Source organism: Girardinichthys multiradiatus, chromosome 4, assembly GCF_021462225.1.
Source record: "Girardinichthys multiradiatus isolate DD_20200921_A chromosome 4, DD_fGirMul_XY1, whole genome shotgun sequence".
Lineage (NCBI taxonomy): Eukaryota > Metazoa > Chordata > Actinopteri > Cyprinodontiformes > Goodeidae > Girardinichthys > Girardinichthys multiradiatus.
Window position 1 is genome coordinate 10,084,090 of NC_061797.1, and position 20,603 is coordinate 10,104,692.

Genomic DNA, 20,603 nt, shown 5'->3' on the forward strand with positions numbered 1-20,603 from the left:
GCATTATTAGCTGGACGTCCTCCTCCTAGCCAACAGCCCCTCTGGAGTCCAATTAGAGTGGAGGCAAGCAGAGAAGGAAACACAGACTCAAAAAAAAGTACTGACACATAAGTCATGTTATAATCAAAGCTGCCAGGCAAACAACCTTAGACATCTACACTACTGTTGGCACAGGGAAATGCTGAAAGAGCACAAAGCATAGGTTAGAGATTATGGTTTCATTTCTGCGAGAGACATTACTTGGTGGTGCTTGAATTTATTATATAATGTGGCATTTTAACTATTATAAACCAAATCACACTCACATTTTCACAACTAAAATTATAACTATCACATCATGCTCCAGTAAAAACATGGCCAGTTTGGGTTTTAGCACCCTAAACCTTCTCTCTTACCTTCTGACATAAGGATATTTTAAAAAACAATCTTTGAATAATGTTTCTGCAGCTATATCAGAAAGAATATTGCAACATGAACAAAGTGAATAACTAGCGTATCCTACATTGATGGTTCTATTCATCTTCCACTTATAGTCTTTCATTTATTTACATTTGTGCTTTTTCTATATTCTTACATGAACCTTAGAGCTTTGATCAGTCCTTTTATAATACCATAGAATGAATTCTGTGACAAATTTGATATTTGGATATTTTCCCTTAGAGCAGCAAAGCAAGATTTAAGCGAAAAGTTTAAAGCAGCATTTATCACATCTCTTGGCACCTAAGCAGCAGTGTACCTTGCCTAAGCAGTCAGTGTGACTCATTGGTTTGCAATGTCCCCCTACCAGCCTGCGTCCAGAGTCTCCATATCAACTAACTGCTGTATCAACCTATTGTTGACCTATCACTTCAGGTATTCGATGAAAGTTGGGCTATCCAGAATAATGACTTGTGCAGAAAAATCACTTCTTCACACCCTATATGTGTAGAAGTTAGCTGCTACAACAATTTCTACAGCCAGCCATATTCAAATGCTTGGAATTATGTTAATCAAAAAAAGCACCACAACCTCTTAGTTGCATCTGTATGTGACGCATGAGTATTTGAAGTTGCAAACAATCTGTCCTGATATCCAAGAGACAAACATTTTTTCAGCAAGGTAGTTGTTTCTTGCTGGTCAGCTCTCAACCAAGCTCAGCTAACAGCCTCTGTCTCCAAACACCACATTCTCTGTCCTTGGTTAGCATGGTGAGCTTGGTGCCTCCTCAGCAGCTGCCCATGTAAACTGTAAGAAAAGTAAAATAAAATAAAAACATAATTTCCCCATACGAAGAAGCCCCCCTGTTAACTTGTGCATTGCTGATCTTGAAATCTTTGTATTTAACCAGGAAATTGTTTGTATTTAACCCTTGAGTTTAAGATTAGCTTTTTAGGGAATACCTGGCTAAGGCTAGTCTTTGACAATAACATCAAAATCCATACATAAACAAGTTAGAAAATATATTTACCAGGTCCAGCTTAAGAACCTGTTGCAGAAGCCTTTAAAAACACCTTTAAACTCTCTCAGAGAGGCTAAAGCATTTAGCTTTGGTGTAGTCTGAAGAATATACAATGACCAAGGAGCAAAATCTAAGAAGGCAGTTCTACCAAGATCAGAAAATATTGGAGGCCCTATAAAGAAATGGTAGCTTGAAGAAAGTAAATTATAGCAAGTGTTTAGATGCAGGAATGTTTGTAGTTGTATTTTAGGATTCACTATAAATTGTTCTTTATTAGTATTTTACGCCAGATAATTGAAGACATGAGGTAAGAGTATTGTACAAATGTCTTGTAGTTAACATTTTCCTACAATCTTGATTTATCACTCATGAAAGACTACAATGATTTATATTGGTTGTACTTTTAACAACATAGCAAGATAAGCTAATGACATTTCTGTAGCTTGAGTCAGTGCATTTGGTTTCTCCACAATTTTTTAATGGGCTGCAACTGCATCACATAATTTATGTAAGTAAACATCAATGTAGATATTATACACAAGACACACAAATATATGTATACTAATTAGACAGCGATCTCAACAGAACGTAGAACTTGAAATAACATAAGGTACACCTCAAAAAAACTGAACTTGACATGGGAAGCACATCAGAATATTACAAAAGAGAAAAAAAACGTGATTAACACAACCGATTTTAAGTCTGTCAAATTGATTTTAGTTAACAATAGGTGATAAAAACATGCAAACATGAATTACTATTTAACACCTGTAGTTTTCTGTTAATGCTGTACAGTGTAACTCTTCTTAAAAACTTTTTGCAGCCCAGCGCTGCGGACTAGATGCTTTCATTACCAGTTACTTCAAAAGAAATACTGTAGGCCTACTTCACATTTTTTCACAAAGGTGCTAACATGGCTACAAAGTAGTTTTAATTATATTTACTTTAAAGCCCTTTTACACAGTGAATAAAAATGCAAAAGAAAAACAGTTTTATTTCTCCCTGTTGTCTTCCCTTTCCGAGTTTGTAGGACATAGTAGGAGAACCAGCTATGAAAACTGCAGATGGACTGATTGTATGTCTATAATAACAAAAGAAGCTGTGTTTGCAGTCAGCTGCTGGCCACACAAACAAGATACAGCAAGCAACGGTGTTTCTGTGTCTTCACAGAAGTGTGTGAGGGAGTGTGTGTCTCATTATGATCTTGAGTTCATCTCACCATCACAACCCCTGCAGGCCTGGTAAAGGATTCTTTTGAAGTACCCAACTCTCACAAAGACCAAACAGACATTATTGGACAACCAAATGCCTTCTAAAGTTCAGCCTAAGGATTTTGTATCGGCACATTTCTGTCTTCAATTTCACACCGACATATTTCCACATGCTGTACCGCCTTTGAGAAGCTTGAAGGCTGAATATGTACTGGTGAAGTCAGCTGAACCACAATCAGTCTTCAGCAACAGCAGAGAGCAACTGGTACTGCAGCAGTGGGTCCTTCTCCTCAGCCTGTACTAACTGTACTGAGCTTTTGGGTTACACAGAATGACCTTTTAACACACCTTAAGCTCATTTGTGTGCAATCATGGCCAAAGTCACTTCACACCTCACCAGTTCTCAAGCTTATTTGATCTCTGTAAGACAAGATGTTAACCATGGGGCTCACAAGACCAGGCACAAACAAACAAATTCAAAAGATGACAGCAGTGATAGTTATTGGCCAGTGGGAAGTCATGGTTCCCTACTGCTTCTTCCACATGCTGCATCACCCATGTTTTGAATAAAATGTCTTTTAATTGACAGCCATATTTTCTTGTACTCCAATTGCACTAAAACACAACATTCTTTTCACGAATCCAAGACAGAAAAAAGAGCATGTTTTTTACTGGTTCTATAAAAAATGATTGGTATTCCACCAGCCAGCTCAAAGCCATGTTGTCACAAGACCAAACGTCTCATCCTGTAATTGTTTGACCCTCCCTATGGTATATTTGCTGAGAGACCGATACATTTTCACTAATCACATTGTTCATTACAGTATAACTGCACACAGATGTCTCAATTTCTCCAGTTTAACAGATTATTTTATTTTAGACTGACCTCAGATCAGGAACCTACCAGCAGTGCTGCAAGCAGGAGGTACATTTCAAAAATGGTATTTACAGATTCAGCAGAAGGAACTGCTGTGTGTACATTGACCTGCTTAAGCAGTGAGCTAATCCAACCTTTTATCAACAGTGAAGCTCAGTGTTGTCACTTTTTAATTTTTATTAGGCCAACACCAAAAGTAGCTCAACAGTTTTGTCTGAGCGACCGCATCCTGTTGGCGGTCAGACGCCTCGGAGCTCCTCCGGTCCTTGGTCCCCAGAAGTAATCACACACTTTAACTAACACTGACTCTTAAAGGAACGACTCAACCCGTTTCTAACGTTTTATCTTATTTTAATCTAAATTAAGGCAGAGGAATGATTACAGAGATCAGCGCTGAGGCTCCCGTCTCGGACCGTCGCCGTCTGTGAAAGGATGATGGTCTCGATAGAAGGTCACATACAGTTTTTATATCTGGCACTCCAACGCAATGGATGTGCACTCCCTCAGTGATTATCAGAAGACTATGTGTCACCATTGTGGTGTCTATCTGTTAGGTTGTGTAGTAGAGGGTGTCCATACTTAATCTAAGTGTGCTGTAGCTTTCTAATCAAACCAGTTATACCGGTTGCTCAACTATCAAACCCAGTTCCCCAGCCTCAGGTCATTCATGACAACCCTTGGGCCATTTATCCTTGTACTGTATGTCTATGAGCATTCTTATCCTATTTTAACAAAAGGGAAACATTAGAACTTATACTTTATTTCTGGATTTATGGTATAAATGGGAAAAACAGCTATGAGCATATTAATAAAGATTATTCATAACAGTTTTAAACATGGAGCCCCTACAACATTTTGGTTGGTTGCTGGTCTCCTTTAGTTTTTTGGTGCTAGAGTTGGTGCTTCCAGTGGTGGAAACACGAAGAATGGCACCAGTTTAGAACTGAAACTAGTTTGGTAGGAAAACTTGCATAGTGTTTGTAAAGCCACAAAATGTTGTCAAAAATCTGTAAAAGTGCTAAGCCAAACCTGCTTTCTGATAAAGCAACAGATTGGCCTGTAAATACGGTAACTTATTGTAAAATGTCCCAACACTGACAGCCAAGTAATATCATCACTGACTTCTGCTATAACTTCAGTCTTCATTATGTTGCACACACATAAGTCTGTGTTTTAAGTACTATTGCTTATGTGTAGAAATTAGATGTTTTTTGTTCTTGGTCTCTCTTGCTTAAAGGTTTTAATTGATTTGTTATATGTGTTTAGTTTCTTTAGCTTCTTTTATGCCAGATGCAATTATGCCTCATGCTTCAAATGATTTTTAGTTAAAATATGCCATAATACATTATATCATTTTGTGTCATATTACTTGTATCCTCTCCAGAAGGAGTTTAAAATGTACTTTTTCTACCTCGGAGGGTTCGTCATTATATGTAGGGTCGAAGAATGTGTGAAGCATCATCCCCAAACAGAAGCAGAAAGAGGTCAATTCAGGTCCCCAGTGAAACATGGTGTTGAAACATTCTGAGCACGTGAAGTAAAAGGTAGACGTCGTGGAAGAAAAACGGTTAGAGCTGTAGGGATTTCATTTAGTTATAGTAAATCAATCACAGTCTGTCTGCATTTACAGAACAAGGCCACATGTGTTTACAAGAACAGATGCAAAGCTGTAAAATAAAAAGAATATGTTTTAGATCTGACCAAGGAGCTTGATGGAAGAGGAATGCGGGGATATGGCAATTTCTGTTCCTGTGTGCATGTTAGTTTTACCTGTGTACAAGAGCAGTTCAAGGTTTTTTTTCCACATTTTCTTATAACTACAACCCAAGAGAGCCCTTATTCTGTCAAACCCAAATCTTCTTTAAAAGAAGTACCTTTTTGTTTCAGAAATATTATTTGAGACTCTAATTTAAAACAGTAATTGTTTTTGATTGTATTATCAGACAAGACATCCTGGTTGTTTTAGACAGGCAGAATCAATGACATACTAAAGGCAACCAGACCTCACGATCATCTTGTTAGATGTCAATAATAAATAGTGTTTTTCTCTGTTCTTTAGTGATCAGCGGGCCTTCCTGTTGGAGAACGTTCCCTGTAATATCCCCAGCTGTACTAGTGTAGGAAGAATGTTTCACATCCTCTGGGACCAAACAGACCTGGCAGGAATCCAGAAGGCTGTCGTGGCTACTTTCTTTGACATCTATGAGGACGTGAGTAGAACATTTTGATTATTATTTGCTACTCTTCACCTTGGTTCTGATGCATCATCTGTTTTTTTCAGTCCCCGCGATTTATTTTTAACATCCATCATCTTTATCCAGTTTGGTTAAAATTTCAAATAAACTCACCTGACTTTGTGAACATTTCAAAAGTGCTTAGGAACAAGATTGTTAAAAATTGTTAAAATAAATAAATAAATCTCATAGATTAAACAAGAATGTTATATATCTTAGGTGCACAAAAGTGTATAATTATGTTTTTGTCTACCAAGACAAAAACAAAGGGTTTATATTTACAGTTTCTTTTTTGTTCTCAAAAGGAATTTTCTAGATTTGGATTAAGGACGATACAGCCTTTTAGATTAATTTTTGACCTCAGTGATGAAGTTAAAAGCTCTATAACACTTTAGTTGCTCTTGTACAGCCCTTAAACTTACTGTGACTTTATTTTATTTTTTTGTGCAGGTTGATTTATCTCCATTTTGGCTCTATATTACCATTTAAAGCTGAGCAAAATATGACAACCATCACACATGTTTATTCATGATGTAAAACATCATCATATATGCTCTGATCCATATAAGCAACCCAACTCAAAGTCAGTCAGTGATTACATATTGTGTGTCTGAGGTCCTACAGTCCATAATATGTCCTTGTCTCTATAGATTTAATTACTAGTGCTAAATTTCGCCATTTGTTTTGTTTCTTATCTGTATGCTTATCTATATTTGCAGGGAATATTAGACATGCTCATCCTGAGCCAGGCAGAGGGCAAAGACGACTTAATGATCCATGCATTGAAGAACAATTTTGAAGCTGATGCCTATTTTGTTAAAGTGATGGGTAAGTGACTTACTGGCCAGATTCTCTCCTTTCTCTTCCTTTGTGTAAAAGGAGCAATACGAAGAACAGAAAAGACCTTGTTTTTCTAAAACTGTCGTCAGCACACTACACACTAGTTTTTCTTTTATTTGCTCTAACAGCCCCTCCTAGACCAATTAAACACAAGCAAGTCTTTTCCCCAATCCAGAGAGCAGATGGTCATAACTATTATCTGTCATATAATTTAGATTTTTTTAGTCTGCAGTTACTCAGTTGGGGCTGAAAACTGGAGCTCATTTGTGCTCTGTGTTCAATTCCAAATCCATTAAGTTAAAATGGACATTTTAGGCACTAAGCTTCTGCGTCCCAAAAGCCAACATACATATTCTGCCCACTTTCCCTGGTTCTGCGCTATCAGCCTCAATAATGGGTAAAAAAATAAGTGAAGCATTATTTAGATACAGTCTTGTTCAAAGTTTCGGTGCCAAAGTATCCATAGCCAATTTTTACATTTTGTCCCAATCATAATTTTCAGTGTAATTTAGGGGAACATTGTATGACAGACAAACACAAAGTGCATAATTTTGAAGTGAAGAAACATAATATTGCTTTTTCAAATATTTTGCATATATATATATATATATATATATATATATATATATACAGGGGTTGGACAATGAAACTGAAACACCTGTCATTTTAGTGTGGGAGGTTTCATGGCTAAATTGGACCAGCCTGGTTACCAGTCTTCATTGATTGCACATTGCACCAGTAAGAGCAGAGTGTGAAGGTTCAATTAGCAGGGTAAGAGCACAGTTTTGCTCAAAATATTGAAATGCACACATTATGGGTGACATACCAGAGTTCAAGAGAGGACAAATTGTTGGTGCACGTCTTGCTGGCGCATCTGTGACCAAGACAGCAAGTCTTTGTGATGTATCAAGAGCCACGGTATCCAGGGTAATGTCAGCATACCACCAAGAAGGATGAACCACATCCAACAGGATTAACTGTGGGCACAAGAGGAAGCTGTCTGAAAGGGATGTTCGGGTGCTAACCCGATTGTATCCAAAAAACATAAAACCGCGGCTGCCCAAATCACGGCAGAATTAAATGTGCACCTCAACTCTCCTGTTTCCACCAGAACTGTCCATCAGGAGCTCCACAGGGTCAATATACACGGCCGGGATGCTATACCCAAACCTTTGGTCACTCATGCCAATGCCAAACGTTGGTTTCAATGGTGCAAGGAGCGCAAATCTTGGGTTGTGGACAATGTGAAACATGTATTGTTCTCTGATGAGTCCACCTTTACTGTTTTCCCCACATCCGGGAGAGTTACGGTGTGGAGAAGCCCCAAAGAAGCGTACCACCCAGACTGTTGCATGCCCAGAGTGAAGCATGGGGGTGGATCAGTGATGGTTTGGGCTGCCATATCATGGCATTCCCTTGGCCCAATACATGTGCTAGATGGGCTGCCAAGGACTACCGAACCATTCTTGAGGACCATGTGCATCCAATGGTTCAAACATTGTATCCTGAAGGCGGTGCCGTGTATTAGGATGACAATGCACCAATACACACAGCAAGACTGGTGAAAGATTGGTTTGATGAACATGAAAGTGAAGTTGAACATCTCCCATGGCCTGCACAGTCACCAGATTTAAATATTATTGAGCCACTTTGGGGTGCAGGACTTGTATATGTCATTCCCAAGACGAATTGACACTGTATTGGCCGCAAAAGGAGGCCCTACACCATACTAATAAATTATTGTGGTCTAAAACCAGGTGTTTCAGTTTCATTGTCCAACCCTTGTATATATATGCAAATAAAATCTTTTTTATTCCTTAGTTTTTCAGCTTCTGAAAAGGGAGGAGCTATTTATACACTGTTGTTAGAAATCATGACAGTAGCTCAGAAGTACAAGTTCTAAAAGTGACAAGAGTCAAGCAGGTGGCTGAGATCAGTAATTAGGCCTCCAGCTAGACTGAAACCTTTGTGGTGTAAGCTGATATGTGGGAGGTTAATGGTTGAATGTTATTGCTGTCGATCAATATTAGAGGTGTCTCCATTAGCTATTTTCAAGATTTAAGGTTTGTTTTATTGGCTTTCTATATGTCTACACATGAGCAAGAAAACAAAAAGGGCTCAGGTGCTGCAGGGTATCATTAGAGCAAGTTACATATAGGTCTATAAAAACAACAAAAGAAAGCAATATCTGAAAACATAGGCACAAATAAACAAAAGCAGAAAAATGACAGTGATTGTAGCAGCCCACCATAGTAAGATAAATGTTAAGAATCATTTAGCAGGGCAGGGAGTTTCTAAGTTATACAGCCGCTTGGAACAGCTTCATTTGAGTCTGTCTGTTTTTACTTTAAGACGTCTGAGCTTCCTGCAAGAAAGGAGAGGTCAAACAGTTCATAGGCAGAACGGGTGGGGTCCTTCGTGATAAAGGACACACTGCTGCAACACCTGCTGGCGTAGATGTCCTTAATAGGACAGAGGCTACAATGAATTAGTTTTTGGTCGGATTTAACTAGGCTCAGCAGCAGAGATGTTTTTCCCAGTGTCAAAAGGAAGGAGGATGTGAGCGTGGAGTCCACTAGCATTGTCCTTGTCCTCTCCATACTAATGCAGTTTGTTTGCCCTGCGCCCATTCTGAGTTCTTCAAGGTCCCGCCTGTTCAATGACTCATCACTGCAGGATACCAGTGCCATCAGTTATTGCATCTAGGAATGTCCTGATCCGAATGTTTTTGATCTTTGATATCAGTCCAAGTCATTTGGTGTTATGTATTAAGAAACATTGAGCCCTAATCCAATACTTCATTAAAGGTAATGAAATCAGTACCAAGTATATGCTGGAAAAATCTCTAGCTTACAAAAGTGGTAAAATGTGACGTTCTGGATGCCGTAATCTCTCCTATTGAGATTTTTATGAAAGCGACAGATATTCTGTCCCTATTGCAGTTTCTGCAGCAACTACTTTAATATATTGCTCCAAGACAGGTTAACTAGTAAAAGCTACTTTAATGCACTGAAAACATGTCACCTAAAATATATATAGTTTTAGCATTTGTTTCTGAAGATACAGTATGTCTGACTCTTTTATTCATCTACAGTCTTCAATAAACTTGCACCTTGTCGATGACGTTTTCATGGAGAGCAGTTTGCTGAAATGCTAAACTAATGTTAGCATTTTTCGAAGAGAGTTAGCATGTTTATGACCATTTAAAGGGGGCATATCATGCTATGGAATCCTTCCTTTTTAGACTTAAATCGTTGTGATCTATATAAAGTGGAACTGCAATGCTTTGGTCTGAACTCCTTGTTATTGTAGCTCCACAGTCTCCTCTTTTACCTGTTCTGAGGTACGTCTGAGAGCAAGTCGTTTTGCTGCTATCTCTTTAAACGCTATTGAGGCCCTTTACACCCTGCCCCCCTCGAGGTCAAAGAGCTCTGCACTTTAACACCTCCGGCCATTGTTGTAGTTTGATAACAGAGATACGATTATCTAGCGGTGTAGAAACAAGATAAAAACGGCAAAAACAATGCAAAACTGTTTAATAATACTAACTAAAACATGCAGTTCTGTCCTCAAGGAGCTAAAAGCAGCACCCAGCACTAACATAAGCAGAAGTCACGATGCTACTGCTATCGAAACAATGACCACAACTTCATATCAACGCACAAAAATTCAAGTCTAAAATAAAGTTTGTTGTCATTTTAGCGTTATTTGCAGCTTACTACTTTGCTGCGTCTGTCGTTTCCATACAGAAATAACTGACCCCCTAATCAGATGAAGTCTTTTGGCAAATCCTTCTTGATACTGGTGAAGGTTGCTGAAGGCACTCGACCTTGAAGTGGGAAAATAGGAATTTCCCACTGATGTAGGAACATTTCCATGAAAAATAAAATTTCACCAGGCACTTTGAAGAGGTTCTGATGCTGGGGGATGGTGTAATGAATTGAGTGGGTTAAAACACCCAACAACCAAACATATTCTTTTTCAGGAGCTTGGACTATTAAATTGCAACAGGAAATAAATACGCGAAACTGATCAGTTGGAAGTCCACCTTATTTAGCAGTTTCGCAGCAAATACTGTGACGTAACAGTTGGAAAAATGTAACAGATGACAGACAAAAACTTTTTCTCCACTTCTACAGACTCAAAGTACACAACAAAATGTATTTAAGTGCTGAAAAAGTGGATGCATCCCCTTTTAATGACTAGTGCTTTCCCTCCTTAGTGGTCTTCATTTGAGATGGAGACAAAGAGGACCTGCAGCACCAATACAGTCTCTCTTTCACCAGTTAGATCGACAAAATGACGTGCATGGCCTAAAATACAGTTTTTCAAGCTTTGCTGCTGAAAATTTGCGACAATTGTGTTATATTTGTTCTAATCGCAGCAATAGTTCACTGAGGATGCAGTCAACAAAAAACAAGTCAGGGTGCAGGCAGGCACATGTTTGTGGTGTCGCCAGCAGGGGACTTGAAGTGTATCCCTGAGTGGAGTTAGTCAGGAGGACACTACCTAGGGTGAGATGGCATGGGTAGAAACAGTCTATTGTCCTTTTATAACAAAACTATGGATCCACTTGCAAAGAGATCATTTTAATTCAAGTAGCCACAGTTTTAGGCCCAGTCTGCAAAGTAATTATCTAAAAGGTTGAAATTAGTTCCATAATGATTTTTGAAATGAGGCTGCTTTGATACAAACTGGTTCTTTCTTTGAGTAGGTATATATTTTATGTGGACAATGACAAGCCTGTTTTTAACTATTAGATCCAGAACCACCAGAATATGTCCTTTCATGCAAGTGACAGTAATGTTTTATTCCCAAACACTTCAGGTAATTCCCATGAAAACTGTCCAGTTTTGAAGATTGCTACACTAGTTATCCTACTGTGAGAATGTCATACTGGCCCATGAATGAGTTTTCATGAGTGGTTCTGATGATGCTTTTTAAAGGGTGCACATGGAACATTTATAATTCACTTCTCTTTTACTTCTTCTTTTTTAAACCATATTGTTTACTTTCTCTTTAAAAGCATTTTGAAATACTTGTGCTTAGGGATTCTGGGTAATTAGACTGGGTAGACGAAAAGGGATGTGGCGTGAAGCTCTGCATGTTTTCCCCTCTGTAAATGAAACCCCTGGGGTACAGAGAAAAGCAGCAGCAGCAGCATATGGATCACAAGAGGCACATCGTGATCTAGATCCTCTCCAGGCATTGTAGGTTCAACATTAACAATTTATAATCTAAAACAGGACTAAATTCTGGTAAAGGTAAAAATAAAAAATAAAATCTATTATTTTGAATTGAAAAAGGGAGTAAAGGCAAAATAATAAAAAACCCTTTTTTTTATTTCTCCTGACAGCTCCAGTGTGCTGGTTGTTCTATGTGTGACCTTGACACGTCCTCTTTCCTAATGCCTCAACATGAATTCCTTTGGTGCTGTCTCTCTAAACACTGCTGTTCTTTTCGGTATCCATGTCTTGTCTCACTGCAGCACTTCAAAAAGTATGCATGCAAACTGAGAATCCTTTTTTTCCCTGACATGTTGTTGAGAACTCTGTCAGCTCCACAGCTTCTCCTCTATATTTGACTTCAGTTGTTACATTTCTTTGGTTGTATTTCATACATGTTTGGTTGTGTTGTATTTTCTCTACATCTAGTTGACTACAAACCAGCTAGCATCAAAAAAATGTATCTTCTATCTATTGTATCGTAACAATAACTTATTTATCTCAGTCAAATGCAGCTTAATAGCCTCACATCCACCCTGAACCCCACCCCCACCTCTCCCGAGAGGAAATTGTTTTGTTTTTTTCTTTGCTTTTCTAATGTCTTCGACAGCGTGAGTAATAGCGTTGCACCTTTCCAAGTGAGACTGTAAGAGTGAAGTTTCTTTTTTTAATCCTGGCGCATCATGTCAGCCAGTGCAGTGTCTCTATTGACAGCCTGATCTAGACCTGTGTTCTAGAAAATGAAATCCTGTTTCCTGCAGATGACATCACTTGGCCCTCCCCTGCACAATATTGAACAGCAGCCACTGGGGTATTGACTTTGTTGAGTCTAATGTGTAGGTGCATGTGCAGTTTGTAAGTGAAACCAAAGATCCCATGGTCCACTTGGACTCTTTAGGATGAATCCATCAGTTCTATCGCAAACTGCAGACAGCAGCCTTTCCTTTCTGCCTGCCAGAGGTCTGAACTCTAGCTGGGTTTTTCACACTGAGATGACCTGAACCAGCACAAATCTGCCATCTTATCCATCCAAACACCTGACACGAATCCATTTCATCTTGACCTTTACCTCCTTTGCAATATGAGCATTTATTATTTAGGACTGAGATAGAGGATTATGAATGTAGCCCCAGGCCACTAAAATACCTCATAGCCTGGACTTCTGTTTGTAAAACAATACACAGGATTTTTTTTTTTTGAAAGTAATAAAAAATATACAATTTGTGCATGTTGCATAGGTTTGACACTAGTGGTGTAACAATACATTCATTTCACAAGATGAGCAAATACATAATATTAAACAAGATGCTAGCAAGAAAATTCACCGTAAACAGCAATTTCCAGTGTTCACATATGGGCTTAAAGGTTTTACAAATCTTAAACTGTATTTTAAAGAATTTGTAATTAGAGACAGAATATCCAGTACAGCTTTGACTCATGCATATATTGGATTTTTTTATGCTTATCTAATTCTAAGCTAGTCCTTAGACTGTCGATGTACTCTACATTAATTAGAATAAAGTTTTCATAAATCTCAAATCGTGTTGTAAAGAATCTTGTTTCCGTACAATCATCCAGTTAAGGTTTATCAGTTGAAGTATTTTAGATTCTGTACTAGAAATAAACAAATGCGATGCAGTCTTATTAAGAAACTGTAAAATTGCCTTTTAGTGTAGATAGGGAGCTGTAAAGTCTAACTTTAGCGTCATTAGCAGCTAATGGCCATGGTAATTTCACCAAGCATAGAAAACATTTCTATCTTTCCTTTAACTTTTTCACTGACTCTTTTTTTCTGCTGGGTACCCATAATGCTGTCACTCAAACAATTTTAAAGTAGTGGTACTTTTTCAGCTCCTGTCTAACAGAACATTGTCAGCCAGCCCAAGAGCAGTCTTTATTAGGCAACTCTCCACATAGCAGGGCAACACGAGAACTTCTTCCTTTCTTACTTCAAAATAAAACTCACAAGCATGGATGCAACAAGGTGTCAATCTTAAAACACTTACCTTCCAGTGCTCCTAATAATATCTTAGACTTACTTCAGCCGGTCAAAAATCGCATGCTGACAGCAGATTAATACAACTTCACATGTCAGACTTCACCTTGATGAGTAATAATACTGTGCTGTCGTGATGTCATGGATGTATCTCATACTGAAGATACATCTGTGTTTGACACGAAACCATCATAGGTCATCTAAAGGTTATTGTTGAAATATTAAGTCTACAGTTGCATAATATTTTCATACCCTGTGACAAAGCCTGTATTTACTGTAGCATTTTTAACTGTGTGAGCTATTCCTGAACCTGACCCTAACCTGTGAATTAAAGGGTTTTCCAAACGTAATACAAAAAATGCCATTAAAAATAAAGAGAATGTTTCTAAAATAAAACCCTTCTCTAAAGTCCGTTATTGGTACCCACTCTAAATAATGAAAAACACATTTTTCTCACACAGCTTTGTTATTTTGGAAGCCATCAGATAACATTTGTGAGGATCTGATCACTCTGCAGATGCTTTCAGGCTTTGGTGATACTTCTTCTGTACTACACAGGGATTCAGTCGGTCAAGATGCTCTGGAAAATGAACCTGTAAAGTAGGGACCAGACCTTTTTATTTCCCACTTTTTAATAATGTTGGCTGGTCCTCTCTGTTTCGGTCCTGTGATGGTTAAGGTTGTTGCCTTGTGGTCCAGTATCCCCTTGCTGTTTTTATCGATGTTGGAGGGAGAGAGGTTGTTGTTTTCACACCACGTCACCAGATCTCCAACTTCTCTTTGCTTCCAGCAGTGATGAATGAGTCACTTCTGTGGCATCTGAATATTTCAGGATGATGTTGTTCATTTGTCCGGCACAGTCATTAGTTAACTGTTCACAGGATTACTTCTACCTTGACACATCCCATGTGCCATTGTTAGACAGTAAGTAAAGATATGTACCAGGGGTGAACAATGTATGCAAATTTATTGTTATCACAATATAACTACTCACACCATGAAGCTAAAATAATTTATGCTGATTCTCTGCAAACCTTCTTTCTGTTTTCTAATTAAGAACCACTGATTACTATATACTTGGGGTCCAGCAAGATCTTATGCCACAGACCTCTATATTAAAATGCTACAATATTTGTTTGATTTGTAAGAATGCAGAGACTGGTTTTACTGTTGGCCCCAAATGATGCTAAAGTTGAAACCTGCTTCCAAGCTTCTGTTAAGGCTAAACTGAAGGGCCTGGACTGCATTTGAGCAACACCAGTTCAGAATCTAAAATACTTAGACCTAACAACCTAATCTGGATATTCTGCTCTGAGAGATTGTTTCTTGAAAACTCTATTTTTGGGAAAATGCTAAAAAGAACCACCTTAGAATTAGACAAGCTTTAAATAGTTCAGTATATGGACTAGTCAAACTGGACTGGATTATACTACACTGATTACATATTCTTTAAAACAGTCTGTAATTTATGAAACATTTCTTTGTGATAACCAAAAATTGTGTTATTGTTAAAGTCTCACTCTTGTGAATAGAACATCATGTATCATCTTGTCTTTTGCGCTGAATGTATCTTTACACTCCTGTTATATTTACTTTATTCCCCTTTGCTCTTCATATTATTTAAGGAGTAAACCAATAAATAACTAAAGTTTATTTACTGGCTAATGCTTACTTTAATATAAAATAACTTGATGTTCTTTTAGCCACAGGGATGGGTAAAAACACATTTTTGGATGTTGTTGCACATACAGTTGGTGTTTATCTCTGTTTCAAAGCTTCAGTTAAAGTTTAAGAATCCTGTTGAGGCTGTAGTCAGTCTTGCAGCTGAATGAGCAGCCCAATCAGCCGCACTTACTACATCCTCTGTCTTTGTTCACCAGCAGGACCCGTGGGCCGTTTAACAGTCACTTCAATACTGTGGCGGCTGTAGCTCAGTGGGAAGAGCAGTCATCTTGCAATCCCAAAGCTGTGGGTTCAATTCCAGCTTCATCCTGCACATGTCAATGTGTCCCTGGGCAAGGCACTTAACCAAAAGTTGTCTACCGATCTGCATATTGGTGTATGAATGTGTGAGCATTTTTGAGTGCGATCAGGTGAATGTGGCTCTAGTGTAAAGCGCTTTGAGTTGTTGGTATGACTGGAATGACGCTATATAGGTTCAGTCTCTTTACAGTTTACTGTTCAATTTCATGTCGATCTTTTTCAGTTCAGCCCAGTGTAAAAAGGATGTCAACAATCCATTGAAGAGTTAGGTCATTGTTGTCACTATCACTTCTCCATAAAATCCAGTTTGATCTTATCTGAAGATATTTAGAGTTAGATTTAGAGGTTTTAAGGTCTTTTTAGCAAAGTGTCTACTACCCTGCTCTGAGGGTTCTGTCAATCTCTCATTAGTATCATGTCAGCCAGCAGAATTCAGTTTCTATTTAATGTGATCACTTTGAACCTACTCAGTATTTTGACCCCTCCACTAAAAAATTGTTCCATAAATAGGTCGTTCTTGGATTATAACAAGGACATGCGTGTCTGTCAAGTTTTACACAAAGCAAAGTGGATCCACATTAAGCTGTGAGAAGAGAAGTGGTAGCGTGGTGGACAGATGGATGGATGATTACCGCTGAAGGAGGGAGGGGATGGAAGCAGTCATAAACTCCAGAATTAGACAGAAGGATAAAATGATGGTTGATGGGAAGGAGAGGGGGACTGGCTGTGTGTGCAAAAGTGTCTCCAAGTGTGTGTTGTGAGTGTGAGTGCGTTCTTATATGTGGGAAGGAGATGAAGAGAGAGACTGACAGGCAGAACTGTACGAGTTGATTAGTTTCCTGCTCACTTATTAAGATGCAGATTAGCTGCATTGAGAAACATCTGGAAGCTTTTCTACAGCCCACATCATCCTCTCCTCACTCCTCAGATCCCTATTCATAATCATATTTCTCCCACTATATCAGATCCAGACCTCTTTTCTCATCCCTGCACATTTCCTGTTCTTCTATCTTTCTCTCATTTTTCCTTGTGCATGCTTCTTTCATTTCCTCCCATCTAACCCTGTCAAGCCTCTGTTTTACATCTCAGTCTCACCTCTCTTGCTGTCACCATGCCCGCACTCTTCTCTTGTTTCTCGTCTGGAAACCTCTTGTTTCCCATCTTCCTGCTGCCTTCTTTTCTCAGGTCGGTCAGTACACGCTGTGTTTTACTCCCTCGTTTCATTTTACTCTAAAGACATCAAGAAGATTTACATCAAGTCGATCAGTGTGGTTCTGTTGTCCGGATGAAGATTTGACTGCAGGCTGTATATTCACACTGCTGCGAATGCCTTTACGTTTCAGCACACAAAGACGCCTGCTCCCGTGCTTATCAAAATAGCATAATCCTGTACCAGTTTACGTTGAGAGCTAAAGCTTTACTGCTTTTGCCTGTCAATGAGACATCAAGCAAGTCAGACAATGAAATGTGCTTCATGTTGACGGCATTGTGCTGACAGCCTGAGAAGTGATTCTTTTAATGCCAATAAAATGTCCCTGTTGATAAATCTGTCAACCTTTCGGAAAACTGTGGTTCTCTTCATTATTAGTCCCCAACGTATGAGAGATTATTCATCTAAATTACAACTATAGGCAAAGAACTTGAGGTAGATCTAGAGATGCACAAACCATATATCGATACATGTTTTAGCTGAGTCTAATTTGTCTTTAAGAATTGCAGTAAAACGCATAAGAGCAGTATTCAAATTCTGTATTTCGGTCATGAACTATTTATATTAGGAGTAAAGTCAACATCACGCCACTTTGTATGACAGCAGTCCCTGTGAAACTGTGTTTTACTGTTATTTTAAAACAAAGACGAAATTGTCGTGGAATTGGCTGACAAACCTTTTTTTTTATTAGTTAATGCTGTTAGGTTTTATACCACTTAAACAGCAATCCCTCTGTGTGTATAGCCTAGAGAATGTAGGTAGACACTTCAACCCAATTTCTTAAAGGTTTCCAATATTTTCAAATCCAGCATGTTCCATGTTGTAAAATCAAAAGGATAAAGCATAGCACCTTTGCTGTACTCTGTTTAACATTCTGGTTATCTGCTGCTTAGTCTCACTCACCCTCAGAGCCAAAATAAACCATAAACATCTCTCAGTATGGTTTGAAATTGCTGTTTTGAAAAAGCTTTTACATTTCTTCTGGTCACTGGTCAGGTCAGATCAACATAAACACCACCGGTTACAGTCACCAGCTGATTTCTCAGTGCATGTCCAGATAATACATCATCAGATACCATATAAATTTGCCTTTATTTGTGCAATCCAATAAATATTTAGTGATATTCAGGTTAAATTGTTAACCTTTGACTGGGCTAGCTGAAACCATTCTGTTTAAAATGATAAAGTTAGTCCCATACGTTTTACAAAATACGTTCTTATTCTGTTTATTTATTTATTAACTTTTATTTTATTACAGAATTTTGCATAGAAAAGGACAGCACCTTTTCTGCATGCCCAATGCCTTATAATCTTGGTTTTTTTTGTACATTGTGTGTTCTAATAACTCATTTTTGTGAAGGTCAGACTATATTTACAGAATAACTTACCATAGTATAATGGTAGGTTTTTAATAAACATAATCAAATGTGAAATGCATGAGACATTAATTCACCTGTAATAATATTAGTGTAAATGTAATTGCACCTTTTATTGAGGAAAGCACAGAGAAACCAGTGATATAATGTTGGAAGTCTGTTAATTATTTTCAAGCATTATCCAGTTAAATATCATTAGGGTGGACCAAACCCAATGAAAAATGAGGTCGGTAAATGGCAGCTTAATTAGCACATTATGGACTGAAGCTTGGACGATGAAAACAAACGCAGCACTTAATTAAGAATTACATCTAATCATGATTTGATTTATTATGCAGATTTCTCTTGCCTGCAAATCACTGCTGATATTTGACCAATGACAAAAATCTAAAGACAGTCATACTTAAGTAAGAAGTTACAATACTTTAAAAGACACATTCGTTGCATGTTTCAAAGACCCCGAATGTTAAAAATATGATTATGATATAATATCATGTTTAATATAATAAATTGTGGGATGAAGAAATCCTGTTATGGTTGTTGGAGCCTGGAGCCTCTCCCACCTGACATTGTTAACAGAACCCTGGCAGCCTGCAGGTCTGAACCCAGAGCCATCTTGCATTGCCAAGTGGAACTGCCTGACCAACGTGGTGGTCACATCATATTAACAGTGTTCATCTGAAAGTGAAACATGCTACAAGGCACAGCCAGCTGTTCAGGAGACAGTGGGCAAGCCCTAATGAGAGGACCAGGGGTAGCTTCCTCTGGGATTAGAATCCCAGCAACATCACGACACCTGGTCTTTGTTACTCTTTAAACCCATTAAGACTACTACAGTTAAAATTTTCTATATTAGATAGACATTAGATTACTCAATTCAGTTTAACTTTTTGTAATACATCTTCAAATGTGTGATTTATATGAAACTTTATATATTCACAACAGCTTTTCCTGCTCCATTATAACAATATTTATTTTTGGTATTGTGTACTGATATGAATGGTTTTTGTTATGTAGTTTTGGTGAGAATAAGGATGGTCCCTATGATGTATGGAGGATGGTGGATGGCTTGTTGGGGAGAGTACCAATTTGACCTACATTGTGTTGTGTCTGAAGATGGAGGCTTGGCAGCAGAGCCCCATGTCCTGGACACAATTAGAGCTGACCTGCAGGAAACTCTACATCGCCTCTATCCTACTAGTGCTCATTCTATGAAACAGGATGGATTGTTGACAGCTTCAAGTATGTATGCGTCTCCATAGCCTCCCTTGTCAATTCTAGAATTGCGCCGCTCAAGGTGGCAGCAGGTTGGAGTAGCGCTGTTACTTTTGATTCTGATTTATTCTTTTTTTGGGAACTATTATTCTTGTGGTGGATACAGTTGATTTTTTTTTTTGGATGACTGTCCACTCCAGTGTCGGATGCTGTGCGGCTTGGAGGATTTTTCTTAATACTCTATTTCATTTGTTATGATGCATTGCCATGGCAACTGGGTTGTTTCTTACAACCGGGAGCAGCTGATTAATATCTCAAAAGCTCAAATAATACTTCAGCTACAACCCCAAATCCCTGATGAGTTGAAAAGGAGACGCTGTGGATGCAGAGCAGGAGCAAAGAGAAGAGAGAGAAGGAGGAAGTTCAAACCATCTCTTTCGTCGATTTTGATGTGCAATGTGAGATCGTTGGGAAACAAGTTGGATGAACTCCAAGCCCTACAAAGGACCCAGCCAGAGTACCGGGCATGCTGTATTATGTGTTTTACTGAGACATGGCTGCAGGATCATATCCCCGACTCCAGCGTCTCTCTGCCGGGCTTTTTAACCATACGAGCAGACAGAGATTTAAAGAGGAGCGGCAAATGTAAAGGAGGTGGACTGGCAGTACTTGTGAACAACAGATGGTGTAATCCAGAACATGTTACTGTGAAGTGTCATCTCTGCAGTCCAGATATTGAACTGTTGGCAGTAAGTTTTTGTCCATATTATTTACCCAGAGAGTTCACCAGTGTTATTTTGGCAACAGTTTATGTTCCACCTTCCGCTGTTGCCGACACTGCATGTGATGCCATCAGCTCAGTTGTTGCTAAGCTACAGACACAAAACCCCAATGCTTTTGTGGCAATTTCTGGTGATTTTAACCATACTTCACTCTCTGCTACAATTCCAACGTTTCAACAGTTTGTCAGCTGCTCTACCAGAGAAAACAAAACATTG

General features: G+C 38.5%; 1 protein-coding gene across 1 annotated transcript in view; it reads left to right on the top strand.

Moving 5' to 3' along the window:
- The window catches only part of itfg1 (integrin alpha FG-GAP repeat containing 1), a 213,706-nt gene that overhangs the window by 113,578 nt on the left and 79,525 nt on the right, over positions 1-20,603 (top strand). The window contains exons 11-12 of the mRNA XM_047362733.1: positions 5,586-5,736; positions 6,480-6,588. Coding sequence (XP_047218689.1) covers positions 5,586-5,736; positions 6,480-6,588 — 260 coding nt within the window. The remainder of the gene's footprint in view (positions 1-5,585; positions 5,737-6,479; positions 6,589-20,603) is intronic.